General features: G+C 53.2%; 2 protein-coding genes and 2 long non-coding RNA genes across 6 annotated transcripts; 2 read left to right on the top strand and 2 right to left on the bottom strand.

Moving 5' to 3' along the window:
* The first annotated feature begins 1,560 nt into the window (after window positions 1-1,560).
* On the top strand, window positions 1,561-7,581 carry LOC117096326. Its single transcript, XR_004442454.1, has 2 exons — window positions 1,561-1,669; window positions 5,538-7,581. It is a non-coding gene; the product is annotated as an uncharacterized LOC117096326 (long non-coding RNA).
* Window positions 7,582-7,714: 133 nt separating this feature from the next.
* On the bottom strand, window positions 7,715-10,257 carry LOC117096322. Of its 3 annotated transcripts, none has more exons than XR_004442451.1 (2): window positions 8,618-10,257; window positions 7,715-8,202 (listed from the first exon to the last, which is right to left on the bottom strand). XR_004442451.1 is itself a non-coding variant. In XM_033233604.1 (2 exons), the coding sequence occupies exons 1-2, from the start codon at window positions 10,231-10,233 to the stop codon at window positions 7,936-7,938; spliced, it is 741 nt and encodes a 246-aa protein (XP_033089495.1). In that variant the 5' UTR covers window positions 10,234-10,257; the 3' UTR covers window positions 7,715-7,935. The 3 variants fall into 3 exon arrangements, 1 of the variants encoding a protein (XP_033089495.1); XR_004442452.1 differs by having other exon boundaries at window positions 8,675-10,257; XM_033233604.1 differs by having other exon boundaries at window positions 9,760-10,257.
* A 6,527-nt stretch (window positions 10,258-16,784) lies between these two features.
* LOC117096324 (proline-rich protein 34-like) lies at window positions 16,785-19,236 on the bottom strand. Its single transcript, XM_033233605.1, is given in 3 exon segments — window positions 16,785-16,855; window positions 18,703-18,968; window positions 18,970-19,236. Coding segments are annotated over 3 exon segments (408 nt in total). The 5' UTR covers window positions 19,041-19,236.
* Window positions 18,659-22,218, top strand: LOC117096325. Its single transcript, XR_004442453.1, has 3 exons — window positions 18,659-18,875; window positions 21,850-21,948; window positions 22,071-22,218. It is a non-coding gene; the product is annotated as an uncharacterized LOC117096325 (long non-coding RNA).
* Window positions 22,219-22,437: the final 219 nt, after the last annotated feature.

Genomic DNA, 22,437 nt, shown 5'->3' with positions numbered 1-22,437 from the left:
TAGATAGAGTTTCACTCTTATTGCCCAGGCTGGAGTGTAATGGCACGATCTCGGCTCACTGCAACCTCTACCTCCTGAGTTTAAGCAATTCTTCTGCCTTAGCCTTCCGAGTAGCTGGGATTACAGGCGCCCGCCACCACGCCTGGCTAATTTTTGTATTTTTAGTAGAGACAGGGTTTCTCCATGTTGGCCAGGCTAGTCTCAAACTCCCGACCTCAGGTAGTCCGCCCGCCTCAGCCTTGGTCTTGAGCTCTTGAGCTCAAGCAATCCTCCTGCCTTGGCTTCTTAAAGTGTTGGAATTACAGGAGTGAACCACCACGCCCACCAGGAGTTCTTCATATATTCTGCAAATGAGAGATATTTTTTGTATATACAGTACTGGAGTTTAAACCAATTGTTAAAATACTAATTCATTACTTTTTAAATTTGGAAAACATAAAAAGGGAGGCACAAGAAGCATTCGTGTTTATATGCTTTGACTCAGCAGTTCCACATCTAGGGATTGGATATGCACAGATTTAGCTGCAGGAATGTTTATCGTAAAAGAAAGAAGTAAAGAAGAGATGAAACGGGAAACAACATCAATATCCAATAATCTCACATGAGTTAAATAAAATACAGCCCTGCTGTGTATGATCACAAACAATGCTGTGAATGAACACTAAATGATGTGTGACATTTGGAATATAGCCACGGTTACGAAGACAAAGTTGCAAAGCAATATTTAGAGCATGATCCATTTTTTGTCTCAACAAATGCATAATTGCGTAAAAAGAAAGAATGTCAAATGTTAACAATGGTGATCTCGTGTGAGGGAATCTCAGGTTACTTTTTTTCTTTGTATTTTTTCCCAATTTTCCAAATTTCATGCAATAAGCCACAAGCGTATATACAATGTTATGTAAATATCTACATATTTAGATAAAAAGATGCTCCAGGCCAATATTTTGCTTGGTGACTAGGAAAGGTTTCTCCTTTTCTTTCTTTGTACTCGCCTAGGTTTTACAAATTCTCCACCGTCTGGTGGTTTTACCTCGTTTAGGGAGGGGAAAAATACAGGAAAAGTTGTTAAACTTTGAAGTGGAGATCCAATTTGCGCGAAAGCTCGCAATCAGCCCCACGGCCAGCAGCCGCACGGAGGAACCGCCCAGGCCCCGCCCCAGCCAGCTAGGCCCCGCCCCACAGCCGCCGCCAGCCGAGCCTTACCCTGAGCTTTCTGAGCGGGCCGCGCAGAGGCCCCGCCCAGGCCCCGCCCAGACCCCGCCCGCTCGACAGTGACGCAACATCCGCACAGCCCGCGGCCTGGGATCTAAGAGACGGCCACCCAGAGGCCCCGCCCCTGGCGCGTAGAGGCCGGGCCCCAGGCTTGGCCCCGCCCCCTCAGCTGCGGCGCTACGTCAGCACGGCCCGCCGCACCCTCGCTTGGGCTTCCGGAACAGGCCGCGCCAAGGCCCCGCCCCGCGGCCGCACCAGGCCTCGCCCCTTTGGCTACGGCACTGCGTCCGCGCCGCACGTCGCGCCCTCGTCCTGGCTTCCGGGGCGGGACGGAAGAGCGGGCGGGACCTTCCAGTCCAAGGCGCCGCGGCTTCCGCCCGGGAGGGGCGCTGATCCCAAACGAGGTTGTGCGCGCTTCCTGCGATGGTTTTTTGCTGTCCCCGTTCAGTCCCAGGTGCGCGGGACGTAGAAGCCAGACAGCCGGGAGGCGGAGATGAAAGGGGCAGGCGGCCCCGCCCTGCTGCAGCCCCGGAGAGGTCGGAGGCGCGGAGCCAGGGCTGACCCTGTGCACTGGGTCGGGGGCCAGGCCGCGTCTCAGCCTGCGCTGGACGCACCACCCGTGCAGAAAAGTGACATCAGAACCTTAGGCTCCGTTGTCAACCACGGTTACTGATGTCACCCCGTTTGCACAGGGAGGAAGGTGTGGCCCAGCGAGGCGTCCTCCCGTCCTAGTCAGGGTCTGCTCTGGGTGGGAGGGATTGTGGGACCCCCTCTCCAGTGGCTGTCACAGCCTAAGCTGGTGAGCTGTTTCTAGCCAGAGTGCCCCTTTGGTGAAGTCTAAAGCCACGAGATGACAACGACAGCTGCCGTGTATTGAAAAGCACGTGCCAGGCCATCCTGGACTTACCCGTAAATGTGTTATCTCAGTAATCCTGGCAGCTGTATTAACGTGCGTGCCAGCTCCTTTCACAGATGAGGGGCCGAGGTCAGAGAAGCAGCTTGCCAGAGGCCCTGAAGGGCAAAGGGGCACAGCCTAGATTTGTACCCAGATCCCTGATTCTGAATCTCAGCGGTTAGCCTGTGCGCGGACCCGGCATCCTGTGGTAATAGTTACCCTTCAATAGGTGTAGCTGCTTGTCAGCTCCGTTGATTACCTTAGCTCACTGCTGCCTCCTCGAGTTGGAAGACCTGCTTACCCAGAGCTAAGCCCCTCTCCCAGCATCCCTGAGCTTGACCCAAGTTCCCTGGAGATGCCCACCCACCTGTTACCCCAGATCTCCCAATACTGTGTCTCCCTTTGCTTGAGGTGGGAAAGGATGCCCTCTGCCCAGGATCTGAATGGCCGGTGTGCAGCGCCAAGCCTGCTGGGCCTGTGGTGGCAGAGCTGCAAGTGCACGACAGAACACACCCAGGGTGCTCACAGTGCCAAGCCAGCCCCCAGGGTGCTCACACACAGTGCCAAGCCGGCCCCCAGGGTGCCGAGGCTGCCTCTCCCCTCTGTACCCCGCCCTCCCTTGTAATGCAGAGGTGTCAGTCTGGCGTTTTCTGGCAGAGGGGGAAAGTCTTGGCTTTCCAGGTAGGTGTATGCTGGACGTCAGCAGCAGACAGGGCACCCCAGCACAATGAGCCCGCAGCAGTCCAGACTTTCTAGCCTCCAAGTGTACCTCAGAGCGGAAGCTGCGCATTTGATTTGCTTTTGGCTCCGTATTAAAGAACAAAGCATGGAAACTGGACAGGCCCCTCTGTAAACAGAAAACACATGTTTTCTGAGAGAATGGGCACTTCCTCTCCTGGTTTCATCTCCCATGGACAGAGGTCTCCTTAGGCCCGCTGACTTCAAGACCAGGGAGGCTGCGGACAGAGGGCTGAGAGGAGGTGATTCTTCTTTGCTCAACTCAGGGAGCAGACACTCGCCTTCTTGAATGGGGGCAAAGACAAGTGCTAGAGGTCTGCTTGGCAGTGGGGTGTGGTCTGAGGAGGGAGGCCCCTCAGAGACCTGAACAGGAAGTGGGGGTCTGGACCATTTGTGTCCTCCAAGCACACTAGAATCGTTTAGGGTTCTACCCGAACTAGCTCCAGGTGAACGTGTGTTCTTTGGAGCCTGCTAGCCACAAATGGGCAGAGACCTCTAACTCAGATGAGAAGTCTGTGTCTGCAAAGAATGGGCATTCTCGGACTGAATACCCACTGCTGTGTGGCCTTGGGCAAGTTTCTTAACCTCTCTGGGCCTCACGTTTCTCATCTGTAAAAGCAGGATAACAGTAGTTATTTAGGATTACATAAGATCATGGAAATAGCCCCACTGGACACATAACTAGGAGCTAATTAATAAGTGAGCAAAATCAAATATTGTCTCTGTTTCAATGCTGAGCTATTGTAGAGTGGCTCAGGAATCCTCTACAGACTCCCAGGGTGCCCGTACTCCAAAGAGCACCTCCTCTTCCCCTGCCTTCTGTTGAGCACAACCACTCCCAGGCTTCTGTGACACCTTTCTGGAAGCAGCCATTTTGCAGACAGATCATCCTTTGAATCTCCCCAGCAGCCTGAATTTTGTCCTTGAGGGGAGATTTGATTTGGGGAAATCATCAGACATCCTTTAGGATAAGTCTGCTGAATGGATGCTCAGAAGCCACGCCAGGGCCTCCTGTCCGGGTCAGTCTGGCCTCATGCGCTGAAGGCAGTATAGAAAGGATCTGGACTGGATCATCGCCACTGGTGTTGGTGGGTGTGAGCAACGTGTCCATGTGTGTGTGCGCGTGTGTGTGTATGAAAACAGATTCACACACACTCCTGAGCTCAGTGGACGAACCAAACCAAAGCCTGCCTAATGAACATGAGGCTGCCTTTCATCTCTCAGCCCACAACTTGATTTTCATGGAAATTTCTCTGTGTGGGAAAATTACAAGCAATTCTGAATACAGGCAAGTGTGTGAGAGTGCGGCAGCATGTTGTCCTGGAATACTGGGATTTAGAGGTTGGGTTCCCCCAGTCTGTTCCTAACCAGCTGTGTGGCCTCTGGCTCCTTTCTTTACCCCCTAGCCCTTGGTTTCCACATCTTAAGTGCTCCAGGAAGGAAACACACAGGCTGTGCCCACATGCGTGGGCATGCACAGCACGTGCTGGTGACATTGCTTATTAAAACACTGTAAACATTAATTGGCATTCACAAAGTTCTAGTGACAATAGCAGACATTTTTAAAAATCAGAAACAGGCCAGGCACAGTGGCTCACGCCTGTAATCTCAGCACTTTGGGAGGCTGAGGTGGATCACTTGAGCCTGGGAGGCGGAGGTTGCAGTGAGCCAGCATTGCACCACTGCACTCCAGCCTGGGTGTCAGTGAGACCCTGTCTGAAAAAACAAACAAAGAAACAACAGAAACAATTCAATTGTCCATCAGTAGATGAGTGGGTAAACAAATATCAATAGGCATATGATAAAATATCACAAAGCAGTAAAAAGGAATGAGCCATTGATAGACTCAACAACATAGGTATCAGGATCCCGAGCAAGAGTTCATACTCCATGAGTTTTAAATTTTTTTAATAAATTAAAACTGATCTACAGTGGTTGGATTCAGATTGCTGGCTGCCAGGGAGTCAGAGACTGCCTGCAAGGGGCTCTAGGGAATGTTTTGTGGTGATAGATATTTCTTTCTTGATCTTGGTGATATGTAACACGGTTGCATACATTTGTCAAAACTCATCGAACAGTAGAGGTGAAAGGGATTTTGCTGCATGGAACTTAGACTTCAATAAGGTTGATTTCAAAAATTAACTGGTATTTATATTTTATTTTTCAAATCTTGTAGAAAATAATAAACATAAAATGCTTCCAACGTATTCAACAAAGACTGTAAAATAACCTATAGTATGATCTAATGATTATATATACGTGAATATATGTATTTATAACTTACGGTCCATTCATATAGATATGTGTACACACACACACATATGCATGTGCACATATGCACATATACAGTTTGGAAAATATAGCAGAAGGACTTTCAAGCAAATGCACTCAGTAATTACCTCATGGGTAGTTGTTTTCTTTTTAGTTGTCAATTCTAAATATTCTCTTAGTTTTTTCTTAATTCTAAATATCCTCTTGTTTTTGTTTTTGTTTTCGTTTTTTTGTACTTTTCTGTAATGAACACTTTTTGTGGAAGAGGAGTCCTTTTTGCTTGCTATATTTTTCTTTATTGTTAATTGTCAAATAATTGTATTTATTCATGGGGTATAACATGTTATATATATGATAACACTTTTCTTTTTATAAACAAATAAGAACACACATCTCTCTCTTTTTTTTTTTTTTTCAGCTGCAGCAGGCCAGAGACATGGTGCTGGGCCCCGGGACAGGGTGGTGAGGACATCCCGGTTCTCACGAAAAGCAACCGCCTGGCAAGGCTGGAGCAGACAAAGAGGGAGTGAGGGGGTGTGGCTCGCTCCCCAAGTTTTTTGGCTCAGCTTCAGTGCTGGGTCATTCTTGGGGACTGCTATACCCACTGGGCACTGCAGAACTTCTGGTGCTTGTGGCAAAGGGGAGTCGGGAGGAGCCCTGTCCCCGGACCAGACCTTCCTGTTTGGAGTACTGGGACCCAGTGGCCCTGTGCACCTTTCCTGAAGCTTCTGGGCCCCCAGTGGTCGAATGCAGAGTGAGCTGGGGAGTCACAGGCTGTGCTTCCTGCCTTCATCCTCCTCCGTTCCAGGTTCCTGTGCATTCGTGGGCCCATCCACCTGCCTGGGCTTGGCTAGGCTGTGACCTTCTCTGAGGACAGGGCTCTGCCTGCATTTGGAGCTGCTGGGACCTCAGTGTCACCCCCCACTCTCGCCAGCTGGCCTCACAAAGGTGCCCAGGAGGAGACCTGATTGCCGGCTCCTTTCCCCTCCCTGGCTGAGCAGATTCTACAACAGCCTGTGGAAATTAAAATAAGAGCCTAAAACTGTCAAAAAAATTTTTTTAACCAAGTCACAAATGGGAAAGCTGAGGCAGCGGCAGGTTAAGGACACGTTGTGATGTCACGTTCTCTCCCAGTGCTTTCGTACTGTAAACATCACAGTCCACGGTCCCTGTGAACAGGCAGCCACAGAGACTGGGTTTAGAGTTGCGGGGGGAAGGCTGCATCCAAAGTGTGGCCGGCTCACAACTATTGCACCACATGGGGGGTCATTAGTTCTGCTCAGTTCTGTGGGGCCTCACTAGTGTTTCCATTTAAAAATAAGTCAAGGTAAAAGAAAAAGTTTTAAAATGTAACAGTCATGTATCTGTTTCTGTAATTGTAAAGAAATACACTGTGACTGCTGGAGGCTCTGGAGCAGAGGACCTAGGAGAGAATGTTTTCTTTTTCTTTCTTTCTTTTTTTTTTCCCTGAATTCTCCAAACCATCTGTAACAGTGTGTATTGCTTTTATAATGGGAAGAGATAAAATATACTTACATTAAAAATAATCAAAGTGCACCTGAGCCTACATGTCAGATGATAAACGTGATAATCAAAGGCACTTTCTATTTATCAAATACCTGGTTTATGCCACATCTCCTGCTAGGCCCTCCCAGCATGCTGGCTCCTCAGAACACCCTGCAGGTGGGAGCTGGCAGCCGGGTCCCTGAGGCAGCACTCAGCACCCACATGGTAGAGCCAAGGCTGGACAGGGATGACTCCAACTCCCAGGATTGTATTATGCTTATAACGACTTCCTGCCTGTTTGTATTTAAGACAAGGTCTCTCACTGTAGCGTTGACCTCCCGGGCTTAAGCAGTCCTTCCACCTCAGCCTCTGGAGTAGCTGGGAGTTACAGGTGCACACCACCATGCTTGGCTAATTTTTGTATATTTTGCAGAGACAGGGTTTCACTGTGTCGCCCAGGCTGCTCTGGAATTCCTGGGCTCGTGCGATCCACCAGCCTCAGCCTCCCAAAGTGCCAGGATTACAGGCGTGAGCCACAACACCCAGCCCGTCTCTTAAAGGTGAACATTTTCCCTAAATACAGTGATATTCAGTTCAAGTATTTGTATCTTACTTACATAGAATATGGCATTATTTCTGTAAACAGAATTTAGTAAAAAATATAAAAATCAGCCAGGTGTGTTGGCTTACGCCTGTAATCCCAGCACTTTGGGAGGCCAAGGTAGGCAGATCACAAGGTCAGGAGATCGAGACCACCCTGGCCAACATGGTGAAACCCTGACTCTACTAAAAATATAAAAATTAACTGGGCATGGTGGTGTACACCTGTAGTCCCAGCTACTTGGGAGGCTGAGGCAGGAGAATCGCTTGAACCGGGGAGGCGGAGGTTGCAGTGAACCAAGATCGCGCCACTGCGTCACTGCACTCCATCCTGGTGACAGAGTGAGACTCTGTCTTAAAAAAAAAAAGGAAAAGAAATATAAAACTCATAGATTTTTACCTTATTTTACCTTATGACACTGTTGACCAACAGCCAAAATCAGGATCAGTTATGTAACTCTCAGAGCCTAGAACAAAATGAAAATATGGGTTCCCTTGTTCAAGAATGACTGAGAATTTTAAGATCGGGGACAACCAAACATTGAGTGTGGGGCCCTGCTGCACACGGACCCTCTACCACGGGGCAAGCCACAACGCCCACAAAGTCAGCCCTGGACGAGTTATTGATGGTGTATGACAGAACTAAGGTGACAGTTCCCTTTGTGACACACTGTATTCATCAGTGGCCACCAGTCAGAAAACAAATGGGCTTAAGCTGCAGGAAGATGAGCCGTTCCCAAGGCATTTTCCAATCTGAAAAACAGCGGTCGCAGCTCAGGAATGGAGTTCTCGGTGAGGATGCAGCGGGAGGCACAGCCAGGCTTCCCTCCCCAGGAAAGGGCCAGGCCCTGCATAGGAGCTTTCGTGAAAAACCAGGGAGGCTGCAGATTCTCTTGAAAGGTCAACACGCTGGTGCCACACCTCGATATAGCTTCAGTCACTCTGCTGTGGAGCATGCGAGGCTGACCGTCCTCGGCCTTGGGGAGAAATCATGACAGCTGATGCCACTGCTTGTTACTAGGAAAACACAGTAAGAAACTTCATCCCTAAGTGTTTATATCTACTATGTACTCACAAAAATTTTTAAAAAGGATTTAGTATGAAAATGTAAAGTATCTCATTAATCTTTATCTTGATCATATGTTGAACTGATAATATTTTGGATGTATTGGTTTAAATAAAATATATTAATTTAAAAAGAAAAGAAAAGGAAAACTTCATCCCGCCGCCTCTGGGAAAGGATCTTGGGTTCATTGGCAGGTAAATGTTCCCCCAAAGGAGGTCCACTGTGGATGCTGTAAACGAACCATCAGCTGACAAGCATCTGCAGCTCTGAAAACAAGGGCTGCACGCATTGTCCCTGCCAGTGCTCCACCAGCCCACCTCCATCACCTCTATGTCCTCAGCCCCACGTCAGGTTCTGGAAGTTTCCAGGGGAGTGGGCAGTACCCTCAGGGGCTCTTGGGGCTGAGGCCTCTTCCATGAATCATATGTGGAAGCCCAGGACCAACCTCAGAGAGGATCATGTCTGAGAAGTCGTATGAGGGAAAATATCCACTTAAGAGAGTGGTTCTCCAGGCCTTTGGGGACAAAGGACAAATATTCCTCCCACCCCAATCCCCAACCAGGCTCCTTGTTCATTTTTCTTTAAAAAACAAGAAAACAAATCCCCATTCTCCCCAGCCTGAAACAGTGCTCTGGGGGAGCTGCCCTGGTCCCCACGGACAACGGCCTCAGGCCCAGCTGGCAGCCAGAAGATCTATGCCTCCCAGCGCCTCCAGGGCCCTTGCAGTCTCGAGAGATGTGGCTTGGCCACTTTTGCAGATTCCCAGGCCTGGGGCCACTCAGTTGCCTCCCCCAGCCCAGGTGTCTCCACAGGACCCTGGCCTCGGAGAGTCTGAAGCCAGGCAGGGAGAAGAGGGCAGAAAATGGTGGTGCTGGGGAGCTGGGCTGTAGGAGCTGGGCTGTGGGAGCTGGGCCAGGCTAGCAAATCATCCCCGAAGGTGGAGAACTGCCCGCTGAGGGCACCGTGGGCCTAGGTCCAGGACCCAGCATGGAACCCCTTCTCCTGGAGCACCAGGGGTCACAACAGTTCCTCCACTCCAGGGATCACGGGTGACCTACGGCCGGGTGCTTTGGGGACGAGACAAAGACAGCGTGTTCCTCCAAGCCTCTGCCTGCCGCTCCGTCACTGGGGCCATGGTCTGCGTGCCAGCAACCTTTTAGGAAGCATCTTGTGCCCACCCTCACCACCCCGCAAAAAACCTGTGTCCAAAACACTTGGCAGTGGGCTTAAAACACTCAGGTGCCCCGAGGAGGCGCCGGGAGATGAGCCCAGAGCGCTGACTGGCGAAGGCCCCAGCAGGACTGGGGCGTGGGACTTGCTTGTTTACCTCTTAAGAGAAAAACACAACGAAAAAAGCTTCTGGGTAGAATTGGAAGTTCTGGGGCTCTCGGCGCCTGGGCCTCCGCGCCCTTCTCTTCCTCCCCTCCCCGGCCTGCTTTTCCTCCTTCTTTCCCTCTTTGTTGCCAACCTCAGAGCCGCGGCTGAAACCCAGCCCAGCGTCCGCGAAGCCCGGAAACTTCCAGCTCCGCCACTGTGCAGAAAGTTGGGGGGCGCGGCCGGGGTGACAGCAGCGTCTCGGGAGCGGCTGCGGCGGCCACCTGGGACCTCGGCCTCCCGCGCCTCCCGCTGCCCCAGCCGCGCCCGGGGACCTCGGGCAGCCCGCGGGCCGGACGTGAACTTGACCGTCGCTGTGCCCGCCTGGACCGTGGCGCGCTCGGGACGATCTGGTAAGCGCTACCCCTCCCGCCCTTGCCCGGCGGCGCTGGGGTCCGGGTCGGGGTCCGTGGCTCGACCACCAGGGCGTGTCCGGGGCGGCGGGCGCCAGGGCTCCTCGGCCGCTGCACGGGAGCGCACGGCTGAGTCCGCGGCCCGGCCCGGCGAAGTCAGCCCGCAGCCTTCCAAACAAAGACTCGGAAAGTTCGGAAGGGAATCGTCCCGACATTTTCCCTCCCCTCGGGCTCTGGGTTTTGGCCATCAGGGCTCTTAAAAGGGAAAGGAGAGCTCTGTGGTTTTCTCCTGGTGCTTTCTTCCCTGCGCTTTGCCCCCCACCTTTGGCTGGAGGGAAGGAGGAGGGGGCATGGATGCCCCTCGGGTCCTCAGGTGTTGACCCTCCGAGGTCAAGCTGCCCAGGGACACCACAGGAGGTGAGGGCCAGTGGGATGAGGGACCCCCGACAGCACAAGGAGGCAAGCCCCTCATGGCTGCAATGCTTGGGTCCTGGGGCTCAGGTGGAAGTTGCTCCTGATCCCCCCCCACCCTCCGTACCATGCTGAGTGACTTAGCCGTCCTGGGTGACCCTTCTGAGCAAGACACCCTGGTCACCAACTGTCCTGTTGGCTCTGCTTGGGGCAGCCACAGTGACAAGTGAGCCTGGCAGGTGCTGGGTCACAGGACAGCCATGGATAGGGCCTGGGGAGGAGGGGAAGCTGGGGCCCTGTAGGGCCTGTTCCTTGGGGAGCGGGTGGGGGACTCTGCTGCCGCCCCAATTCCTGCCTGCAACAGGCCCAGCCCATACCTCCAGCTAGCTTCTCTGCATGCCCCTCTGTCTGCCTGAGACAAGGCCTCTGTCCCCGTGACTGGTCTGATCCCTGAGGGGCACTCCTGGGGTAGAAACCTACCCCACCAGTGGGTGGTGGCAAAGCCCTGGAAACTCACAGAGCTGTCCTGGGCCTGGGCCTCCACAAGCCTCCCAGTTTGATCAGGTGCCCCCAACCACAGCAGGGACCACCTATCAGGTCTTGCTACCCGCGGTGGCCAGGTCCCCAGCCTTCCAGAGACGGTTGCTAACTTGCCGCCATCCCTGGGTGCCTACGCTCCCAAAGTCCTCCTTAGGGGAGCACCCAAGCCAAGAGGGCTGGCCAGCCAGAGTCTGAGCGGGTCACCCCACCGTGTCCCTGGACTCTCCGGCAGGGCTGTCACAGGGCAGCCTGCAGGCGTCAGCTGGGGCACAGAGGGGGTTTGCGGTGATGGCAGGGGACAGAGTGCTCAGTCAGCTCCAGCCTGTTGCTACCATGAGGATAAGGGCTGGGGCTGTCCAAGCTTCTGACTTCGGAAGAAATCCAGATTTGTACATGAAATGTCCAAAATTTGAACACATTGCAGGACAGAGGAAACACTCTGGGGTTGAACCCAACCCATGCCCACACCCCGAGTTTGCAACTCCTGTGTACGCCTGAACTGGTTAGTGTTCAAAGGAAGGCAGATTTCTTAGTGACCCTGGCCCCAGCCCGAGATGTGAGCAGGAGACCCTGTGGATCTGGGGAGCAGGGAGGCGGGGGAGTTTGTATGTTACAGATCCAGCACCATGGGGAGGGTCAGCCTCCACAGGCATGAGCTGTCCAGGTAACTAACCCTTGCTTGAGCCCATTTAAAGTTAAAATCTCCCTCAAATGAGGAACCTGACCCGCTCCATCCCCAAACCCTTTGCGGGAGCTTTTATGCCCATTCATTCAGGGTATAATGCAGGAAAGACAGGATGCAGAGAGTGAACCTGAACTTGGACTTTCTTCATGTCCCAGGCAGTGGAGCCGCAGCATGCCGAAAAGCCTGGGCTTATAGACAATTCCGCACTGAGGCAGGCCTGCCTCTGCCTGCCAGTGCTACCTCATTCTAGCTGGATAACCTCACCTCTCTAGGCCTCAGTTTCCTCACTCATACAAGGAGCTTAATAAGAGTTCTGGCGGCTAGGCAGAACTCACACCTGTAACCCCAGCACTTTGGGAGGCCGAGGCAGACAGATCATGAGGTTAGGAGTTTGAGACCAGCCTGGCCAACATGGTGAAACCCCCATCTCTACTAAAAATACAACAATTAGCCAGGTGTGGTGGCACACACCTGTAGTCCCAGCTACTCAGAAGCCTGAGGCAGGAGAATCGCTTGAACCCGGGAGGCGGAGGTTGCAGTGAGCCGAGGTTGTGCCACTGCACTCCAACCTGGGTGACAGAGCAAGACTCTGTCTAAAAAAAAAAAAAAAAAAAACAGTAAAAAAGAGTTCTGTCTCAGTTGCATTGTTGGGAGAATGGTGACAATCCCTGTGAACATGGAGCACTCCGCTAGCACACAGCAGGCACTCAGCATCAGTGGCTGCTGCTCCAGCGGCCCGTGGCTGCTGGCTTCTCTCACACATCACCTGCTTCTGAGCAGCTCAGGAATTTCTCTCCTGCATCTCATGTCAACTTTGCATCACTTGCCTCACCACCTTCTGGTGCTTGTTTCCATACCCTAAAGCAAACAGTCACTGAACACCTCCCCCACACCTATACTCCTGTATGGAGTACTAGGCACAGAGAGGTAAGATGGCAAGGTCCTGCCTTAGAAGCTGCCAGATGCCCTGTGCAGTGGCACCCTCAGGTGAGCTTCTCTAGGCTAATGCCAGAGAAGGTGTTTCCTGTGCAGCCTTTGTTGAATGCCTCCAGAGACAGGCAGCTCACCACCTATCTGGCAGTGTGGCTGTAGTAGCTGTAGGACAGGGTCACCCAGGCATCCTTGAGCCTTAACTGGTAGAAAGAGATGCAGGACAGGTCCACAGACAGTGCCCCTGAGTCAGAGGCACCTGGTTTTACTGGAGAAAACACATACCTCATAAGAAATTTCTGAAAATTTGGTGAGGTGTACAGAAAGATTTCAGTCTACAGAAAAAGCACTGCAAATGCTCATGCATGTTTTTACAGAACAGAGCCCTGTTTCCTCTTTTTGCCGACAGCCCATTTAGCAATGCCAGGGCTGTGCTGGTGACCCCACCCACCTCCTAACAAGGCAGCCACTGTCCCAGGGGACAGCCAATATATGCTTTAATTTTCCAAGGTTCGTGTCCTTGGGCCCCTGATTTTGGAAAGCCTGGACAAAATATAAAGAGTCACTGCATGGGAAATAAACCTACTCCAGAAAGCTGGCTGCTGTATTCAGGAAACTGGAGAGAAAGGTCAAGGTGTTCTGAGGCCCAGGGTTCCTCGCCAGGATCGGCTATAGAGTTTGCAGGACCCGGGTAAGGTGAAAATGTGGCGCCCTGGTTTGAAAATGCCTGAGAGTTACAAGATGGTGACGATGGTGCGCATTAAAATGAGCTTGGGGCCCTTCCGAGTGCAGGGCCTTCCTAAGCTCAGGGCCCCGTGCGGTGGTACGGGTCACAAACCCACAAAGCCAGCCCTGCCCCTCACACGTGCTCGTGCCACATGCTGAGGCCCAGGGAGGGACCAAAGGCAGCTTCAGTGAAGGAGTACAACTCCTTATCTTTGCCATTCTTTTTTTTTTTTTTTTTTTTTGCCATCATTGATGTTCCATGCTAATTTTAGAACACTTTGAGTCCTCACAAAAGAAAAACATTTTTCAATCACCTATGAAACCACACTCAGAGATAGCCACTGGAAAGGCCTCATCCAGCTTCTGCCAAAACTTTTTTTTTTTTTTTTTTTTTTGAGATGGAGTCTCGTTCTGTCGCCCAGACTGGAGTGCAGTGGTGCAATCTCGACTCACTGCAACCTCTCCTTCCTGGGTTCAAGCGATTCTCCTGGCTCAGTCTCCCAGGTGGCTGGGACTACAGGCGCCCACCACCACGCCTGGCTCATTTTGGTATTTTTAGTAGAGATGGGGTTTCACTATGTTGGCCAGACTGGTCTCGAATTCCTGACCTCAGGTGATCCACCTGCCTCAGCTTTCCATAGTGCTGGGATTACAGATGTGAGCCACTGCACCTAGTCTGTCAAAACATATTTTAAGCAAAATTAGCATCTTATTAGGTGTATCATTTCATCTTCTGCTTGTTTCATTAATACTTTATCACAATATTTTCCTAAGTCAGAAGATACGGTCCTGCAAATGAATGTTGATGACTATTTAGCATTCCACTGGACAGCAGTCCTTAACTAACCCCTTATTATCAGGCCATTGGGTTCTTCCCAGTTATTTCCACTTTTCCCCATTATAGGCAACACTTCCGGGAACATTTGTCTGCACTTTTCTGATTACTTCCTAGGGGGATGAAACCAGCTTCAGTGGTGGGACCCCCAGTTAAGTCATTAGGGGTGACATTTTGGCTCCAGAGCCCTCTTGGGGTGGTCTCTGAAAAACTCCCTTGCCCAAGTACCTCAGCCCCCATGCCTCGTGCAGTGATGGTCCCACACCACAGCCCTGGCATCTTTCTTTTTTTTTTTTTTTTTTTGAGTTAGAGTCTCGCTGTCATCGAGGGCTGGAGTGTAGTGGCACTACCTCAGCTCACTGCAACCTCCGCCTCCCAGGTTCAAGTGATTCTCCTGCCTCAGCCTCCGAAGTAGCTGGGACTACAGGCACGTGCCACCATGTCCGGCTAATTTTTTGTATTTTTAGTAGAGACACGGTTTGACCATGTTAGCCAGGATGGTCTCGATCTCCTGACCTTGTGATCTATCCACCTCAGCCTCCCAAAGTGCTGGGATTACAGGCATGAGCCACTGCATCCGGCCCTGACTTTTAAGAGAAAAACCTGACTTTTCCCACAACTCACTTGACTGGCAGCGTAGGCAAAGACTCGAAGTGAGTCTGGAGCGCTGACTGCCTGCCTCGCACTGGCTGTGTCTGTTGCCAGCTGTGAGGTGCTACCTTCATCCCCCCGGTACAGACAAGGACCCCAGGCTCAATGGGCTGAGGCACTGGCCCAGGGAAACTCCATGCTGCCCTTATTGTGAGGAGGACACATTCGTGACTCTGAAGCAGAAAAGACCCTTTCTCCTGCCAAACCATGGACAGGATTCGGGGGTCCACAATGTGGCTGCTGGGGTGGCCTGACCACTGAGCCCGTCAGGCCGGGGTTGGGAGGAGGATGCTAGCCTGGTGCCTGCTTACAGGGAGCACTCAACAAACAGCAGCAGGAGGAAGAGGAGAGGATGGGGCAGCAGCAGCAGGAGGGGAGGCTCTGCGGGCATCTCCCAGCTGGCAAAGGCTCCTGAGAGCAGGGATCAGGTCTGCGGCCCCAGGGCCAGCCCAGCAGGGGAGCAAGGTGTGTGAACACATCAATGAGGGCTGTGTCCTTCTTCCCCTTCACAGGCAGCTGGGCATGTCTGGGCCAGAGGGGAGGGCCTGTTAGTTTCCTGTGGCAGCCATGTAACAACTTATGGCTGACTTAGTGGCTTAAGCAACACACATTTATTACCTTACAGTCAAGGGGGTCAGATGTCTGAGGTGGGGCTCCCAGGGCTAAAATCCAGGTGTTGGCAGGGCTAGTTCCTCCTGGAACTCCAGGGGAAAAATCCATACCTTGCCTTTTCTGGCCTCTGGCGGCACCTGCTCCTTGGCTCCTCCTCCCTTCTTCCATCTTTAAAGCCAGCAGCGTCCCCTCGTTCTGTCTCTGACCACAGCAGGGAAGGAGTCTCTGCTTTTAAGGTTTCGTGTGACTAGATTGGGTGCACGTGGCTAATCCAGGCTACCCTCCCACTGCAGATTTTTAACTCAATCACATACCTGCAAAGTCCCTTTGGTCTAGTTCGGTAACACTTTCCCAGGTTCCAGGGATTAGGTCTCAGACATCTTGGGGACATTATTCTGCCCAGCAAAGGTGGTATCAGGGAGTCTGAGCACCTGAACCTCCCCAGGGGACTGAAGGAATGCCTGCAGTGTCCTCTTCCTCGTCCTCAGTAGCTGTGAGTCCAGAATAGAGGCCGTCTACAAGGTCACACCTGGAGGGATCCGGGGAAACGGAGGTCACAGAGGTCTTGCCCAGGACCCCAGGCCAAGTCCTGTGTTGTCTTCCACAGATGCCCCCCTTCCCCACCACCCTGTAGTGCACTGGCCAGGGGGTGGCAGCGTTTTGGCCTGGAGGGACACCAGCTTGAGGACTCTGCGGAGCTCTGGGCCTAGGGGGAAGGCGGGAGGGACTGTCATCTATTGGGTGGCTTCCCCACACCAGGGGCCGCTTTACGGGGGTTACGTTTCATCCCCCAAGTCCCATGGGAAGTGAAGATTTGTCTCCTCATCTCATAGGTAAAAAAGCTGGGGCCCTCAAAGGGGCAGTGGCTTGTCCGTGGAGAAGAGTCTGCCCCTCCCAAGAAGCCTGTGGCTGGTGAGAAGCGGGTGGGAATGGGCTGTCCCATGAGCAGGAGGGTGGGTGTGCAGTGATGCCGGCGTGGTCCCTGTGGAGCCCTGTGCACAGGCCTGGGCATCCGCTGACAGGCGGCCGAGAAGGCCTGCAGTCACATCGCTGATGGTAAAGCTGTAGCAACAGGCCCAGAGAGGTGTGTTAGTTTTCCCAGAGACACACAGCTCTCTGGAAGAGTGCCATCCTCCGAGCTCCTTCGCCTGGTGTTTTGCATCCCTTGCCCCATGGGCACACGTAGGAGCAGAGTTCCTTGGGGTTCGATCTGTGGGGTGGTTTGTGAGGAGGACTGTGTCCTCCATTGTGGAACAGACTTATCTGCCTCTCTGTAAAACATTTTTGCCTGTCGTGAATTCTCTCCCGTGACTGGGGGCCAGCACAGTGCGTAGTAGGTTGGTTAAGAGCCCTGGGTTTGGGCTGAGTACAGTAGCTCATACCTGTAATTCCAGCACATTGGGAGGCCGAGGCAGGAAGACTGCATTAGCTTGAGTTTGAGACCAACCTGAGCAACAAAGGTTAACTAAAAAAGAAATTAGCTGGGCATGGTGGCACATGCCTGTAGTCCCAGCTACTTGGTGTGGCTGAGGCAGGAGGATAACTTGAGCCTGAGAGGTTGAGGCTGCAGTGAGCTATGATCATACCAGTGCACTCCAGCAGGGGCAACAGAGCAAGACCCCATCTCAAAAAAAAGAAAAGAAAAGCTTTGGGACGGGAGCCGGGTTGCTCTTAAATCCCAGGGCCCCCACCTTGGTGTGATCTCAGGTATGCTCCTGACCTCTCTGTGCCCGAGTTCCCCCAGCTGTAAAGGGGGGTGATAATACTGCTGCCCAGACCCCAGAGGACACCTAGGAGGCTCTTGCTGGGCAGCTGGTCCTGCCCCAGAGCCCTTCCACTCCACGCACCCCTGCATACACTCAAGGGCAGATGGGCCTCCCACAACCAAGCCAGGCCTGGTGGCCCTAGGACACGCTTGGTCACAAGAATTCAGATTATTTTCTCAGCAAATTTCTGACCACTGTCCTGGGGCCTCAGCAGGGGCAGAGCTGCATGATCCTGGGTCTATCTGGACTTGTTCTGGCTCAAACTTCAGCCCACCACAAGGACAAGGGTTCTGGGAACTCAGGCAGTCTCTCTGCCAACCAGGAGCCACTCTTGCTCGCCTGGACCCCACGGGGCAGGCATAGTGGGCATTCATATCATTCCCATTTTGCAGCCAGGCAGACCGAGGCCCAGAGAGGCCAGATAACCTGCCTCAGGTCACACAGTTGGCAAAGGATAGGGCGAAACCTTGGTGATGGCCAGACTCTAAATCCAGGGCCACTTCTTGCCTTAGGAATGTAGTCTTCCCTGGCACTCACTTTTATAATCTTTCTAGAAGGGGAGCAGGCCTTCCTGCCCCATTCCCGGAACAGGCCGGCTGCTTTCAGGGCCAGAAGAGCCATGGAACAGCCCTTTGGAGGAGGAGCTTGTGAGAATGTGCAGGGGTCGCAGAGTCTTTCTAGGCAGGGCAGCACTGCAGCTTGCATGTGGCAGGGCTGTGGGGTGAAGCTGTGCAGGGCAAAGGACAAGTCAGTCTCCACTGGAAGTGCCCCACTCGGGGGCCTCAGTGTGTCTCTTTCCCCAGCACTGGCATGGCACATTTTGACCTGAGCAATGGTGAGCTGCCCGGAATATGAACAGGAGGAAGAGAACCTTCCCCAGGCAGCATGTGAGGCTGGGGTGGCACTCGACACAGGATGGCAGCAAAGGGCATGCCGCCCTCCAGGCCGAGGGTCTCGGGAGCCTCCCTTCCCAGTCCCTGCTGTGGCCTCTCCTTCAGGCCTGGCATGGGAGGAGTTAAGCAGCCGCGGGCACCTTGGCACATTACACTGCCCAGAGTGTCCGGCTCCCCACCCCCACTGCTTTTCTTCCTTTTTGCCTTTTTCCTTCTTAATTAATCATACGCTGCTGCCCAATTTAAATATGGAAATGCCCAGGCCGAGGCGATGCAATTATTCATGAGGGCCAGGCGGCTGTCCGGGGCTCTCGGGCTGTGGGGAGTACCGTGGCATCGCCTCCGTTCTGATGTGTGTGAAATTATGTGCACAAAAGGCGCCTCCTTATCTGGGTGTGTGAACTAAATAAATAAATAAGGGCTTTTGTTTGTTTGCCGGCTCCTGCACATGGCTGCTGGGACTCAAGCGCTGGTGTTGTCTGCGCCTCTGTGGGACTCGGGAGACGGGAGGCAGGGGAGGCCCCCGCAGGCTGGCCAGGGGCTGGGGGCTGGGGGCCGGGGACTGGCCACCAGGCACCTGGGGCCCTCTCCCTCCCCTGGCACCACCCTCACCCCGCAGCTACCCCCCCATACACACTCTCGCCGGAAAGTTCGCCCTGCCCGGGCTGGGCTCCCAGGCAGCCTGGCACGGTGCCAGGCTCGCCGCCGAGCTCGGGCAGCAGGGTGGGGCGAACGCAGAGCACGGAGGACGGGGCCGGGCGACCTGGGCACCAGCAGGACCTGAGGCCAGGAGCCGGGGGCCCAGAAGGTGAGGGCACCCCAAGTGGGCGCAGGGTGGAAGCTCTGCGGGCAGCAGGCCCTGCGGCCGGGCCCAGGAGCAGGCCTCGTGGGGGTGGGGGGTTGGAGCGGAGGCTGGCAGAGGAGGCAGGCACAAAGGAGGGCAGTGCCAGGCAGCTGCGGCCGACGCGGGCATCGCTGCCTGCCTGCCCCTAGCCGGCCTCCCTGCCGGCTGGGGCTGGCCTGGGCTCCGAGCGGAGGACGCGTGTGCAGGGGGCCAGGCAGGAGCGGCAGACACCAAGCCGAGCCGTGGCCACAGGGCCAGCCGCGCGCAGTCGGAGGAAGGGCCGGAGCGAGGCGGGGCCCGGGGCTGTCAAGGAGAAAAACATACCAAGGCCTGCAAATTGCTGCTCTCAGCTTTTTTTCCCCCCTCCTTCTGCTTCGGGGGTGGGGATGGGGGGGCTGGCGAAAAAAAAGCAGCGCTTCCTCTGGAGGCGGATGCAAAAAGGATGCAGAATTTTAACCATCTCCTGCACCGGCCCTCCTTCCTGAGCAGGGCTTGGGCCCTGGCCTGGCGCCGAGGCACCCTGGGAAGGGAAAGGCCAGAGCAGCCGATGCCGGTTCTGGGGGACGCGAGAAAGCCCAGCCTCCTCTGCACCTCCATCCAGAACGGGGTTGGGGGGGAGGCCCGCAGCACCTGCAGCAGGGGTGGAGGATGGGAGGCGGAAGGGGCCTGGTGCCTTCGGAGGCTGCACCTCACTGTACCAGTCGCTACCCAGGGCAGCACGCCTGTTTGCTGGCCTCCTCTTGGTGTTAAACTTGGTGTCCTTGGTGTTAAACTTGGTCCCTGATTGGAGACCCCAGCCGTGTACCGTGTGGGGGTCTTGGGGCCCCCTGGCTTGGGGCCCACTGACTTGGGGCCTTCAACCACACTGGCATCCCAGGCCTTCCTCTTGACTAATTTCTGTTTTAAAAATAATGTGGAACGTTTTCTGGCATCTGGTGAGGACTTCACACACTGTACATTCAAGGCAGGACTTAAGCAATGAGTTCACAAGGTATCTGGTCACTGGACAAATGGCAGGCAAGCCCCCTGTGCTCCTCACTGGGTGAGACTCAGGGGCATGGGTTTAGGCGTGGGATCTCAGAGGGATGGTCTGGGCCCACATGCCCACAAGGCACAGAGCCTAGGGCCCATGAAATGTTGTCATTTTAATTTCTTTTAAAATCATAAGAAAAAACGACTATAAAAATAATGAATATATGATAATGAATTCAACCTGGTTATATTGGTCTTTAATTTGATGCAGTCATAAAATAGAATTTTTAGTATTCTTGGAGGAAGGGAACCAAGAAGCCCAAAGTGCCCCGGCCCATGAAAGACAGGTGTGGCCTGGGTTGGTCCTGTCTGTCCCAGGACAAAGGCTCAGATGTCTGGGTCCAGGGGTGGGGTAGGGAGCATCTGGGTGCCCTGTGAATCTGGCCCCCACGAAGGCTAGCCGGGACAGGTTGCTCCAGCCTGCGGCGGACAGGAGCCAGGGCTGTGTGTGTCTGTACGTGTCCATGTATGTGCATGTGGGTGTGCAGGCATACTCGTGTGCATGCCAGTGTTTGACAAAGGATTCCCAGACACCTGCGTGTGTAAGTCCCAATTCTCGAAACAGGGGAATGCAAGGCCAGGGTCAGAAGACAGTGTGGCTGCGAGGGCCTTGTATTCCTGACAATGATGGGTGGGAAGTGCCATTGTCTCCCTAGAAGAAGGCAGCCTTCAAGGTCCCAGTGCCCCCAAATCCATGAGCTCACACAAAACAACGCGAGCCACAAATGCAAGCCACATCTGTAATTTAACATCTTCTAATAGCCACATTTTTGGAAAGTGAAAATAAGCAGGTGAGATTCACTTTAGTACTAAAATTCATTTTAATCTAATATACATTTCCAAAATCCTATTTCAATGTGTTGCTTGTATGAAACTGTGAATGGGATATTTTGCCATTTTTTCCATATTCGATTTGGCCTCTCCCCATTTCAATGGCTCAGTTGCTGCATGTGGAGAAGGGGCTGCCGTGGCGGGCACGCAGGTTTAGTAGGTCCCTGTGCCCCCCACTTCCCCACCCAGAGTAGGGGAGACTGGTTTTCGGCTTCTTTTTTGCTGGTGGCCCTTCCTGGCCAGGGAAAGGGATGATTCCACTGGCTCATCGGCCCCAAGCAACCCTGAGAGCTGAAAGAATGGATGTTGGGGCTGCAGGTTCCAGAATGAGGGGGGCTGCTGGAAAGGGTTCTTCGGCTGTGCTCCCAGACGCCAGGGGACGACACAAAGGCCTGACTTCAGACTCACAATAGTGGGGCGGTTAGTCACAGTGCCAGGGCAGCGGGCAGGCAGACAGAGCCCCCTGTGTCTGCGCCTGGTCGGGCTGGGCCCTGCAGCCCCCATTTCCCCAGCTGGCTTCCCACCCCACCCCTGCCCGCTCCCCACATTAACCCCCTGCCGCCTGCTGCCTACCTGGCAGCCTGGCCGGGGCTCCCTTGGCCAGGCTCTGGTTTCCACCAGCCACCCTGGCCAGAGGCGTGCTCCTGCTAGAAGCCGGGCTCAAGCCTGCATGGTTGCACCGGCCTGTCTCAGGAAGCAGGCATTGGAACAGCTCCGTCACCGTGGCTGGGCAGTATCCATGCAGCCTGAGAGAGGAGGTTTTCATATTAGTTAGAGGCTCCCCACTTAAAGATTTCATCAGCATTTGCAAGTATTCGCCATTCAAGGACTGTGCATTTCTGGAAACAATGAAAAGCCAAAACTGTGAAAAATTAAGGAGTGGCCCTGAAGCTGGTGTCTGTAACTCCACATTTTAAAGTGAACAGCCTGATTTAAATATTTTAATCCTGTGCCTAGATAGATGGATAAGATAAAATAAATGAGTCATGTTCTGGCCCAGTCTGGAGACTATCTGAAAGCAAGACAAATGTCAGCATTTGCTGTTTAGGGTTACAATTAAAATCTCTCCTTCTAGATTGAGCTTCTAGAGCCTCAGAGATGGAATTCGCTGTTTCGCCGCGATTTGACATTAAATTATTGACCCATGGGGAGGAGGGTAACTTCCCCTGAAAAGGTATAAAATGAAGTTATCAGTCTCTCTTTTTAATTAAAAAAAAAAAATCTCTGCAAAGATTCTGCATTCTGGCTTTTTTTTTTTTTTTTGCTAAATTAAAGTGGCATGTGTTTTTATTTTAGAAGGCAGAGATGTTTTGCTGTGCCCGGTGTGAGGAAGCGAAGGAAAAGAAAGATCTTTTGAAAATGTGTGCATCTACTTGCAGCTTAGAAATTCCAAGTGCCAGACATTTTTCTTAGAGGAAATAAATGTCTTAATTTATTAATCTTACCTGTTGATTATGTTCTGGAATGATTTATTTCATAATTTAATCCTTGTCTAGAACCGAGGCCATCTTTGGAGAGTAAAAGACCTGGGTCTCTTTGGTCCAGGAGACATTGTGGCCTTCTGTTAAAATCATTGACTGCCAGGATCGGGGCCCAGGCGGCTCTCGGACGGAACCGGTCTGTGCTAGGCAGCCCGGCCCACTCGGCCTTCGAAAAACAAGGG

Source organism: Trachypithecus francoisi, unplaced genomic scaffold (genome assembly GCF_009764315.1).
Source record: "Trachypithecus francoisi isolate TF-2019V2 unplaced genomic scaffold, Tfra_2.0 Lachesis_group14, whole genome shotgun sequence".
In the NCBI taxonomy this organism is placed as follows: Eukaryota; Metazoa; Chordata; class Mammalia; order Primates; family Cercopithecidae; genus Trachypithecus; species Trachypithecus francoisi.
Note: the sequence above shows the minus strand (reverse complement) of the source record. Positions and strands in the feature narration are given on the sequence as shown.